This window comes from Erythrolamprus reginae, chromosome 2 (assembly GCF_031021105.1).
Source record: "Erythrolamprus reginae isolate rEryReg1 chromosome 2, rEryReg1.hap1, whole genome shotgun sequence".
NCBI classification, from domain to species: Eukaryota; Metazoa; Chordata; class Lepidosauria; order Squamata; family Dipsadidae; genus Erythrolamprus; species Erythrolamprus reginae.
The window spans coordinates 70,383,604-70,395,969 of NC_091951.1; the positions used below are offsets into that span (position 1 = coordinate 70,383,604).

Here is a 12,366-nt window from a genome sequence, read left to right on the forward strand (position 1 = left end):
CCAAGACCCCTCACGATAATCGTAAACTCGCGATGTAGCGGCACGGAAGTAAAAACACCATCTGCGCATGCGCGTCCTGTTTTCCATGGCCGCACATGCGCAGATGGTGGAGTTTGCGTGTGGGCGGCGGGGAAGACCCCTTCAGCCGCCCAACAGCTGATCTGCTCCACAGCGCGGCAGCAGCGAGGAGCCGAAGATGGGGTTTCCCCGTTGCCCAGGCAACGGGGAAACCCCAAGATCGCTTGCCGCTTGCCCGTTCGCCCGCCCGGCTCCTCGCTGCTGCGGCGCTGCAGCGAGGAGCCGAAGATGGGGTTTCCCCATCGCTGGAGAGCAAGAGGGGGAGAGATAGAGAAAGAGAGAGAAGGAAAGAAAGAGATGAGAGAGGGAGGAAGAGAGTGTGAGAGAGGAAGAAGCAAGATAGAGAAAGAGAGAGAGAAAGAAAGATGAGAAAGGAAGGGAGTGACGTCATCGGGTGGAAAAATCGCGATATAGCTATTCGCAATGATCGGGATCGCGAAACTCGGGGGATCACTGTAGTTAAAGTCCACCACACAGTGGAGGTGAGCCTAGTCGCTATGAATATATATCACATGCATACCTTCTGAATCAGTATAATATGTTAGAAAGTACATGTGAACCATCTTTTTCATAAATGATTTCATAAATCATTGTTTAATGTTGGACTCTTTCCAAAACATTATTTATTAATGTAGCAGGAAAAACCAGGAAAAATGTGAACAAAGGCAGATAATTAATAAAATTATACATGGATCTAAAAAAGGTTTCTCTTGTTCATAACACTAGAATCAAGAAATATCCAATCTATCCAAACAGTTGTTGATTTAGCACGGAGGGGCAACTTTTTTCACAGTAAACAATGTAAAATGGTAATAGTTACTAACCTAGACTATCTTAAAAGATTAGATAAATTCAGAGATTAAGCCTAACAATACCTACTAGTCATATTAGCTACACACTATTTTCTCAATTCTGGTTGCTAGGAAACTAAAGCAGGAAGGTATAATTTCTTTCACCTCCTGCTTTCCAAAGGCCTTTATTTCTCCTTTATGGACTAGTTAGGCCTTTGGTTTCATCCAGCACAGCTCTTCTTGAGTTTATATCACGTTTCTCTAGCTCTTGCTAAAATGTTCACAAATCAAATCACTTAGAACAGGCTCTTCTGTTATTGGCTCTGAGTAACCAAAACAGCTTAAACACAGTTATATGTGGTGAACTGTAAAATGTCTCCTTTTGCTGCAGATAAACACCTGTGCCCTTTGGTCATATTTTTCCCATTGTAGCACTAAGTCATACTGAACCTTAGCAGAAAGGATGTCTTTGCTTTTAGCAATAATTGAATAAGGATTTGTCAGACCTGAGTCAGCGATTCCCCCACTAAGTTCTCTTTAGAGCACCATCACACTTTTAAAGTGTGCCTAATAATTATGTCCGCATCTAATACCAATGAAACAACCATGGAACCACCTACTCCTATTTTGTGGATTACCCATTTCCTATTTTACTTTTGAAATGCTGTGAAAACAGGACTCTTCAGATGGATATTTAGAGATGCTTGAAGATTTTGCATCCCCAACGGTGACATTTCTAGGCCTTTGTGCTATTATGACTAGGCTGTTGGTTTTCTATGGTATAATTTTATGCCATCATAAACCATCTATTATATTTTGAAATTGGCAGGCAGAAACTATACAGCCCCAACGAGAGAAACACACCACGTCCAAAATAAGATTCCCGAATTTCCACACATCTGCAGTAATTTAAAATCAGAGATGAGTTTCACAATACACAGGAACATCACATGGAAGTAATTTTAAGTGCTAGCCAGTATAGAGGAGTAGGCTAGCCTTGAAGAAAGAGTGCAAGAATAATTAAGCAAACATCCACTTAGTTAGGGAAGGAAGATGGAAAAACTCATCCATTGAAACTCAAGATAATCTTGTCTTGATTCTTTTTAGCATAAAAAAGTGCAGAAGGAAACTTTTAAGATTTTCTTACTATAACCTGTAACAACAGCAATTAAGTAGCAACAGAAACAGCCCTTCCTGTTCCATAGTGCTTTATAGCCCTCTCTAGGCAGTTTACAATGCCAGCATGATTTACATATTCAGGGTGTCCAGGGGGAAAGCATTTTGAAATTCCCTGACATTTCCCTGACATTTCCCTGTAACTTGCGATCTAGTTAAGGCATGGGAGTAGATGATGTCATACCAAAGGGTAAGCCGTGGAGAAATATTGGTAGCTGAGGAGGCAAGTTATGCTCATTTTTGCTTGAATCTGCAGGCAACGCGATCTGGGGGGGTTTTTTACATGATTTTTCCCTGGCTTTTAAATATTTTAATACAGTTTGGTTTTTTCCCTGATTTATTCTGTTTTTTTTACCAATTCCCTGGTAATTCCCTGATATTTTCCAAACCGCCAATTTCCCTGATAACTCTCTGATTTCTCTGTTTCCAGGTTTGCTGGACCCCCTGATATTGCTCCCAACAACCTGAATCCTCATTTTACTGACCTTGGAAATTTGGATAGGCTAAGTCGATCCTGAGCTGGTTAGGTTCAAACTCCAGGCTGTAGCTAGAATTAGCCTGCAATATTACATTCTAACCACTGTGCTACCAGGGCTCCAGTATCTCCAGGGGCTGAATAGACAAAGGATGGGGGATTGTGCAAAGGCCCCATAACTTTGATATGCCTAAATACAGTGATACCTTGTCTTACAAACTTAATTGGTTCCGGGACGAGGTTCTTAAGGTGAAGACGAAACAATGTTTCCCATAGGAATCAATGGAAAAGCAATTAATGCGTGCAAGCCCAAATTTCACCCCTTTTGCCAGCCGAAGTGCCCGTTTTTGCGCTGCTGGGATTCCCCTGAGGCTCCCCACCATGGGAAACCCCACCTCCGAACTTCTGTGTTTTTGCGTTGCTGCAGGGAAATCCCAGTAGGGGAATCCCAGCATCGCAAAAATGAGTGCTTCGCTGGCAACGGAAGTCCGGAGGTGCGGTTTCCCAGCGAAGGAAGCATCAGTGAAATCGCAGCATCACAAAAACACCGAAGTCCTCAAAACCCCACCTCTGGACCTCTGTGTTTTTACGATGCTGCGATTTCACTGAGGCTCCCCTCGCTGGGAAACCCCACCTCCGGACTTCCATTGCCAGCGAAGCACCCATTTTTGCGCTGCTGGGATTCCCCTGTTGGGATTCCCCTGCAACATCATAAAAACACGGAAGTCTGGAGGTGGGGTTTCCCATGGAGGGGAGTCTCAGGGGAATCCCAACAGTGCAAAAACGGGTGCTTCGCTGGCAATGGAAGTCCGGAAGTGGTGGTGGGTTTGTAAGGTGAAAATAGTTTGTAAGAAGAGGCAAAAAAAATCTCAAACCCCGGGTTTGTATCTCAAAAAGTTTGTATGATGAGGCGTTTGTAAGACAAGGTATCACTGTACTTTGATTTGCCTAAATACTGTTAGTGTTTTTCAACCTTGTCAACATCAACACACACGGACTTCAACTCCAATGCTGCCTGAGGAATTCTGGAAGCTAAAGTGCCTACTATATCTTAAAGTTCTCAAGGTTAAAAAAACATGAATATATAGGCATAAAAGGACTCAAATTAATATGCACACAAACCGCTAACAATTCAAATCTGTTCCCATGGTCATGAACGCTTAATGTTTTCAATCATGGCAGACACTTCAGGTAAAGCAAGTCTCATATAAAGCATTTCAAAAAGTAATAATAGATTGGCAGGTTAAATATTTATATTAGCTCAAAATAGTAAGTAAAATAAATGTTAGGAAGAAGCATATCTTAAGAAACAGCACTATTTGAAGGAAACCGCTATCTACCTTTTCATTTTCCTACCTGATTTAGGATTTAGAGAATCACACTCTGAATTATACATGTGCACAAATTCTTGGTGTCTTTTAATAAGTTGTTGTTTTGTTCCCTGGGTGGACAAGCCATGTTCTTTCAGTCTTTTTCTCAGATCACGGTCAGAAAGTAAACTGTAAACTAGTTTCGGCAATAACTTTCTTTTTTGTCCAGAACTAGGAGGGAAAAAACATAGAGGTAAACATGTAAAAATATTTCCTGTAAAACAAAATGACCAGATGTACATATTTTTACTCAATCTATGAGGCACATATAAATACGTTACAAGATACAAATAGGTTGTGGGATGTACGTTGCAAGTTCTATTCCAGATATCATGTTTAATGTTATTTTATTTTGACCATATTAATTTTATTTTTACCCCTCTGCAACCCCTTGCCATGTCTCATTTCTATATCCAATATCAATAATTTTATTAAAGTACTGTATTTGATTAAATTATTACTTATATCCCATTTTCCTTTCAGAGAGATTTATTTTCTTATTCTTATAATAACACTGTGATTTAACTTAAGCCAAAGGGATAGGTCCAGCACTCAAGTAAATATTTTAAAAGCTAATAATCAAATATTTAATGAGGAATGGTACCCTTCTCTGTTATTATTATAGAGAACATAAGAAAGTAGCTGATCAAACTCATTCAGGCTAGCATCTCTTATTTCTCTCAAAAATATGTTCCTGCTTATTTATTTTAAAAAGCATATTCAAAAATGCTAGCAAAATATCAACAATCACAAGTCACAAAAATGGTATATATGTGTTCTGTCTGGGTTCCCCCAGACCTCAACACCAACTGGAAAAAACAGCCAGACACTCTGGTAAAAGCAAAAGTACTTTATAGCTGGAAAAAATAAACACAGAGGAAAACCTGTTCTTCCCAACAGACAGGCTATAATACTTTACAGCAGAGTCCTGATGTCCAGACAATACAGCAAGCTTCTTGCTGGCACACCCACCCCAAGGTTTCAGTAGTCAAAGGCACAAACCAGGATTCCAAGACGCCAAAGTTCACAGCTAGGTCCCAAGACTCTCAAAGATAAAACTCCACAAGCCAGGAAGGGTGGGTCTGCCTTTTAGCCTTTCCAAAGAGCACCACACCCAAACCCAGCTGTTGCCTCTTTAATGCTGAAAGTACCTAGCCAATTGGTCCCTTCGCTGTGTAGCTCTTCTCTGTCGCAGATCAATTATGGCTTGTGCATTTTCCTCTAAGGAATCCAGGCTGCTTGCTGGGGAGAGCTCCCTCTGGGGGGACTCTGGCTGTCCTCCCTCTTCTTCAGCCTGGGATTCCTCCTCCTCGTCTGCCTGCACCTCCTGTTCCTCATCTTCTCCCTCTGAGCTGGAAACCAACAGAAGATCAGCCGTTCCCTGAGGGGCCTCAGACGGAACCACAACAATATGTAAGCACTATTTAGGATTGCATATACCGATTCTGTTAATCAAAACTGACTTCCAGTCACATTCTCGCCGTCTCCCTCTTTAAAATGCAGTTTGCAGAAAAATGTGTGACCTTCATTGAATTCAACAAACAATTGAACTAGCAGACAAGTGTTTTGAACAACAACAACAACAACAACAACAATAATAATAATAGTAATAATTTATTAGATTTGTATGCCGCCCATCTCCGCAATTACGGAAATGCAAAATTACTACCATCAATTTTTACTTATGGATCAGATTTACTGCCAAACAAACTTCAATCAGGTAATACTTTATTTCTAGGGCCAACCTTCTAAATATTATTAGAAAAATCTTTTAAAAAGGGATTAATAGAAATTCCTTCAGTCTTTTTAAATATGTATTTAAAAATTATTACATCTACAAGTGAACAGATAATTACTGAAGTTATACAATTATTATTCAATATAACATTAGCTATATTGAAATGTAAGTTATTATCTATATCTATCTATCTATCTATCTATCTATCTATCTATCTATCTAAGCTTAATGACAAAGTCTTCACTATAATAGGATATTTATAAATGCAAAAAGAAAAAGAAAATTACCTATACAAACTAAAAAATTTATTTATGATTTTCCGCCTTGTACCCCAAAGAATTGGAGTCCCTATCAGTGTAAATGTAGAAAATATAGTCAAGGTGTTTGAATTTACCTTGCTGCATAATGCAAATGATACCATTTTTGCTTTAATTTACAATATTTAAACTTATGTTATGTATATGTATATATACTGTTCAAAAAAAAATAAAGGGAACACTCAAATAACACATCCTAGATCTGAATGAATGAAATATTCTCATTGAATATTTCATTTGCACAACTATTCCATTTGTACTACAGCATGTGAAATTGACTGTCAATTAGTGTTGCTTCCTAAGAGGACAGTTTGATTTACTTGAAGTTATATTCTGTTTTTTAAATGTTCCCTTTATTTTTTTGAGCAGTGTATAATCTTTGTTTCACCATTATTACATATTCTCCAAGTTTAAGTTCTTTGTTGTCTTTTTCCCAGTGTAGTACTACTATACTTTGAATCTTTAATTCCCAAACAGCTACAAGATTGTTTTAATTATAACCACCGTGGTATTTGGCAGAGCTAAAAAAGACATCTAAAAGTGTAACGTCATTCCAGAAGGGAACATAAACTCTTCAGTAATATCCTGATAAACAGTAATATTCTGGTAATCTCAATAATGCTATCACATATGTTACATTGTAAATAAAATAGGAGACACTAACCAGTAAATGCTATAGAACAGTTACAGGTACTATTTGCTGGAACTGAATAATCAACTAAGAAAAGAATTCAACAGAAGACCAGCAATGCAATCTACATGCTTATAAATTAGAATACATCTTTTGAGTTTGTTGAAAATTATGCACATCCATTGAGAGCCAGTTTAGTGTAATGATTAAGGCATCAGAATACAAAAGAGAAGAACATGGGTTCTAGTGTCCCCTTAGGAACAAAGCCAGCTGGGTCTCCTTGGGCCAATTACTTTCTCTTAGCCCTAGGAAGGAGACAATGGCAAACCACTTCTGAAAAACTTTTGCCAAGAAAATCATAGGGACTTGTCCAGGCAGTCTCTGAGAATTGGACAGGATTTGGAAGGGGGGGAAATGCATGTTACAACTACTGTATTTTTCCATCTTTTGTGCCTTATACTGCTGTATAAGACGCACCTTGGTTTTGGGGGAGGAAAATAGGGAGGGGGGGACCTGCTACCAGGTATTCATCTGGTTACCATCCTTAGTCTGGTCAGCTTCAGCACATTATTTTATCCCCTGGTTAGGGCTTTACAAAAAAAAAAAACCTTATTGGGAGAATGTAACAATGAAAGAGCCTGGCAACATTGTTAGCACCTTGTTATGGCTGGAAAGAAACTTATTCAGAGCAAGGAGAGCAATGAAAAAAAGCCTGCAAAAACTTAGGGAAAACATTTTTTGGATAGAATAACAATGAAAGAGCTTGCAAGCCCATAAGAGATGGGAACATCATTAGCATCTATTTAGGGCTGGGGGAAAAAGTTTTGGAAAAAAAAGCTACATTCAGAATATAAGACCTACCCAAATTTTCAGCTTCTTTTAGGGAGGAAAAAGGTGCGTCTTATACTCCGAAAAATGTGGTAATTCAATATGCTGCTACTGAAATAAATTAACATATGGTGCCAATGTGACATTATAACTCACCATGGCTAAATCTTTTGTGAAAAGAATCTCCTTAATACTGTTTCAAATAGTATGAAGGCTAAATAAAAATAATTTGTTTGATATCAAACACCCATATTTCCAGAGGGAAAGCACATTCTATACATATATAAATCATTACATCCACAGATAATCATGAAAATCAACAAATGCCTGTCAAACTAAAAATGACAACAAATATTCAGGGTGATAGGGAGAAAATCTTTATGAAAATAAAATTACTGGCAAACATTTGTCAATTTTTTTCTATGACAAAGGGCAAGATAAAAATACACACATTTCTGATTACTTAAAAGGCTTTGTTTTAATTTATTATTTTATCATAAACAATAAAATACAGAACAGTAAAACAAACAAACAAAATGAAACAGGCAAAAGCATGCACGAACCCTAACAACAACAAAGAAAAAAATAGTGTACAAAAGGGAGGGAAAAGAGGTCAATTAGATTTAACATTCCCGTAAATGCTGAAAAAGAAAAAAAAAGTTATCTTATTAAGATTATAAAAAAGCGCAGCCTTTTCTATTATCCAGTTTTTCAAATCATCAAAACCACAAGTCTTAAATGCATTTTGTTTTGTTTTATGCATACAATCTATAAAGTGCTTCCAGTCAACTGTAAATGTAGATTTTGGGGTTTTTTCCTCTAAGATAGCAATGGCAATTAAGTAAAGTAAATGATGTTTCACCAATGTTCCTTTCATCCAGTGGCCTAATGTTAATATGCTCCAAAGGTTTGGGCAATCCTTCAGAACAGTACTAAATATCATACTGAAGACACTGAAGCATAGGTCTTCCCACTTGTACCTGCACTGAATCAGTAATCTTTCCATTCATAGAAGAATTTTACTGAATATAACTCTGAACTGGTATTGTACTCCAAATAATCCCCCCAAAAATGCAATGGTAAGGAAGAGGTAGATAGAATATGCCAGAGTGTGCTGCCCTGCCCATTCACACACACATGTAACTATGGTTTAATGAGTTTAGTAATATTCTCCAACAATTCTCTTCCATCAAAACAAAACAAAACCCGCAACTGTTCCCAATTAAGTTCAGCCATGAACAGACCAATGTTAGTCTACAGAGCAATGGCCAAAGATTCCACAAAGCACTTGGAAGTTTCCCAAACAAAATAAACCCACCAGGCAAACTTAAATGGAGATGGGCGGCATAAAAAAATTGAATAAATAAATAAATAAATCCACAACATAAGAGAGCTCATGAGGCAAGAAAAGTCCAGAGTTTCTAAGGCACAATTCGAGTCAAAACACAGTGTCAATCCAAAGCAAGGTAAGAATCACAACAAACAGAAAACACACAGCTAGGAAACAAACACATTGTTCCAAGCAACTCCTCCATCTGTCTGCTGCAAATAATAACCAGCTTCCTGTGAAGCCCATCAAGACAGGTGAGGCTTTCTCCTCCCGAGTAGTCTGGCTGACCTTCTATGCTCCGGCCTTTTCTCTGCCCCACATGTTCTTGGATCATGTGCAGAAGGCAGTTCCTCCTCCTCCTCACTGACCAGTTGCAGGTGCATGTTTTCCCAAACTGAAGCCTCAACCAAATCCCTCACAGATGGATGCTCAGAGCCATCTGCCAAGAATCGGCTCATCCCCCCCTCAGCTGACATCTAAAGAGGTGCCTTTGCAATCATCTCACAGAGACAACTATGTCTCCAATTCTTACTACTGCCACACAGGGACTGACAGGGCGGGCATGCTCCAGATTCCCTCTATTAAACAATATCATCTAATGAGACCCCCAAACTTGTCCTTTTTGTTGCAATTCTGCCCTATGAAATGGAATACCTCCTAAGATATGAAACATTATTCTCAAATTATTATCTCAGATCTCAACCTATCAGAAACCTGAAGATAAGTAAAAGTAAAGGCTTTCAAGCTCCCTAATTACTTGGCAGTAAGACAAGTAAATGTGCTAACATAAAGCCACTGCAATTTGTTAATACTCACAAATATTGTATTCAATTATGCCCTAGCATGATATGTAAAAGAGCAGGTTACTATCAATATGTGATTGCATTCCCAAATTTACCTAGCAATTTGGCACTGGGGTACCATGTACTACAAAAACTTATCGAATCCCTTTTTAACTCGCATTTATTATTTCTAATAGTCATGAATCACTCTACTGCCACAGGCACACGATGCAATTTTTAGTGGACACCGCAGATAGTGTCTCCTGGCAACAAGAACAGACTCCAGACAATTTGCAGAGTTCAATTAAAAAAAGAGATCTTCGACACTGTTCAAACTGTTTATGCTGTCTATTTAAATTTCAGTCGGACTCCTCTGATTTTTACCAGTAAGACAGGGAAAAAAATCATTCACAGCTAAACTCCGTTCATGATTTTGTGGACCTATTTAAATTATAGTAAAGTTGTCTGGATGGCAAGAATTAAATGCCGATACTCCATTCTAATCGACAGAATTTAATTTTAGTCAGTCTCTTCACATAATCCTGCTCACATTTTCACTTTTTAAAAAAGAGGAAGAGAAATTGATACAAAAGCAAAGAAAACACTGGTGTAATCCAGGACTGGACTATTTTACCCTTTACATCCCAAAGTAATTTTAGAATAGCATGAATTAATTAATAATTCAAGTACAGTGATACCTCATCTTACAAACGCCTCGTCATACAAACTTTTCGAGATACAAACCCGGGGTTTAAGAAAATGGTTTCAGCCTTCAAGTAATTTTCTTAATTGCTGTCTAGACTTCTTATATCGCAGATGAAACATAATGTTTCATCGAGTCCACAGAGAGGGGCGTCATACAAATCTAATAAATTATTTATTAATTATTTATTGATTGGGCAAAATGTCTGCATCTGTCTGATTTAGGAATGTACAACATTGCTCATATTCAAATCTGGGGACACAGCAGTTGGTATCTTATGAATTATGTGTGGTTTTTTTATTCCAGGTCCAAGCTGAAATGTAGTTGCTTTAGACAAAATAATTTGGGTGTTCTATTCTATTTTAGCAGTTAAGATTGGATATTGTCCCTTTCCAGGGCTCTACCGAGAACTCATATTTTTGCAGCTCAAGAACTTCTTTTGAACCCCACATTTCCCATGACAAAAACATCCAAAAGAATTGGATGAGCTCTGTTTCTTCCAAAGCACAAAATGTTTGGGGTTTTGTTTCTGCTTATTGGGGGAACAATAGTTTCAGTTCTGTTGTATGCATTCGTAGTCTAGAAACATCTCCTCGCAGTCTTAGTAGTGTCATCCATAGACCAAGATAGTGTTCCTGGGTAAGAGGATAGAAGTAGCTTGCTACTGCTTCTTCTGAAAGATTGACTTACTACACCTTTACTACACCTTTCGCCTTCCTTGGCAGTAGCATCTTCAAGGCTTGATCAGGCTCAAACCTACTCCATTTCCACATTAAGCTCTTAGCCATAGGCTTATTTTTCATAGAAGAGTCTATATGACTCTATACTATGTCAAGATGTTAAGTTTAATTAGTGATGTCCTTTTAATTCATTGTCTTTCTTTTTCTTTTCTTTTTTCTTTTTGTTTATTGAGGGAACCTTAGAAGAGATCCACTAAAGGGAGAAAAAATAACCCCTGTGCAGGTTACAACAAAAGGCACAACAATAAGAATTGGCCATAGCAATCTAAGATCACTAATCTTATTTTTCAAAACCCAGAAAATTCATTAAAGATGCCCCTTCCTATATTATGGGCAAACATAAAGAGCAATCAAAGTAGAGTAGCTGTTAGCTCTTTAAGTAAACATTAAGAGAGATTTAAAGTGTAAGGAATGTAGACATGGGGGGAAACATCTGTATTTGATTGGATTTCTATCAAAGATAAAAAGAATTTAAACACTAATGAGAAAATATTTCTTTTTTAAATAAAAAAATTGCTTGTTTGTTAAACTCTGCATATATCTTATTATTATTATTTATTAGATTTGTATGCCACCCTTCTCCGAAGACTCGGAAAATATCTATTATTAGATGGGCAGATGCTTGGGTGACTGACAGTTATGTCCCATATATATTTGTTGTCCTAGACCAGCTTTTCTCAACTTTTATATCATGGAATAGCCCTGAAATAATTCACAGGTCTGCATAAAAGTAACAAAACTTTACAATATTTGCAACAATATCAAAGTTGCCAGTGAGCAGATCACTCATAGCACATGAAAATTCTTACCACTGCATATTCTAGCATTGCAGGGCATGAAAAGGAGGTTTTTTTAAGTTTATTTCTTGCGTAACCTTTAATGACCTCTTATGGAACACGAGGGTTCTGTAGCACATCACTTAAGACAGACTGCACTATGCAATAACTTACTAAATTACTGACCTTCTTTATACTCAGGAACATGAAACTGAGAATGATTTAGGAGCTGTTTGAAATCAAATGCAAATAATTACCCTTTTCTGAGTTCACGTTCTGATGTACAACCCCAGCAAATATGAAAAATTGAAACAATCTGTTCTCCCCTTTCAACTAATTGAACCTTTTTTGGATGTATTTGGGGATGTTTTGCAGCAACCTGCTATCTCCCTTTGTACCAGCAGTGGGTTGCTCCTGCTTCAGCCCAGTTCTAAAAACTGGTAGCACCGACAGCAGGAGGCTCTGCCCACCCATCTGGGACGCTTCTGCGCATGCGCAGAAGCATCACGCGAGCATGCACACAAACCCGTGACAAAGGGTTTTAGAACCAACTATTGCCTTGTACCATGTTTCATTTCTATTTATATTGATGACTAAGATTGTGAGAGATAAATATATGCCAATCACGTTA

The 12,366-nt window shown here is 38.0% G+C and overlaps 1 protein-coding gene across 4 annotated transcripts in view; it reads right to left on the reverse strand.

Moving 5' to 3' along the window:
* RAD18 (RAD18 E3 ubiquitin protein ligase) overlaps positions 1-12,366 on the reverse strand; it is a 138,452-nt gene that overhangs the window by 79,641 nt on the left and 46,445 nt on the right. For all 4 annotated transcript variants that reach the window (XM_070738284.1, XM_070738286.1, XM_070738283.1 and 1 more), the window contains exon 7: positions 3,877-4,061. In XM_070738284.1, coding sequence (XP_070594385.1) covers positions 3,877-4,061 — 185 coding nt within the window. The remainder of the gene's footprint in view (positions 1-3,876; positions 4,062-12,366) is intronic.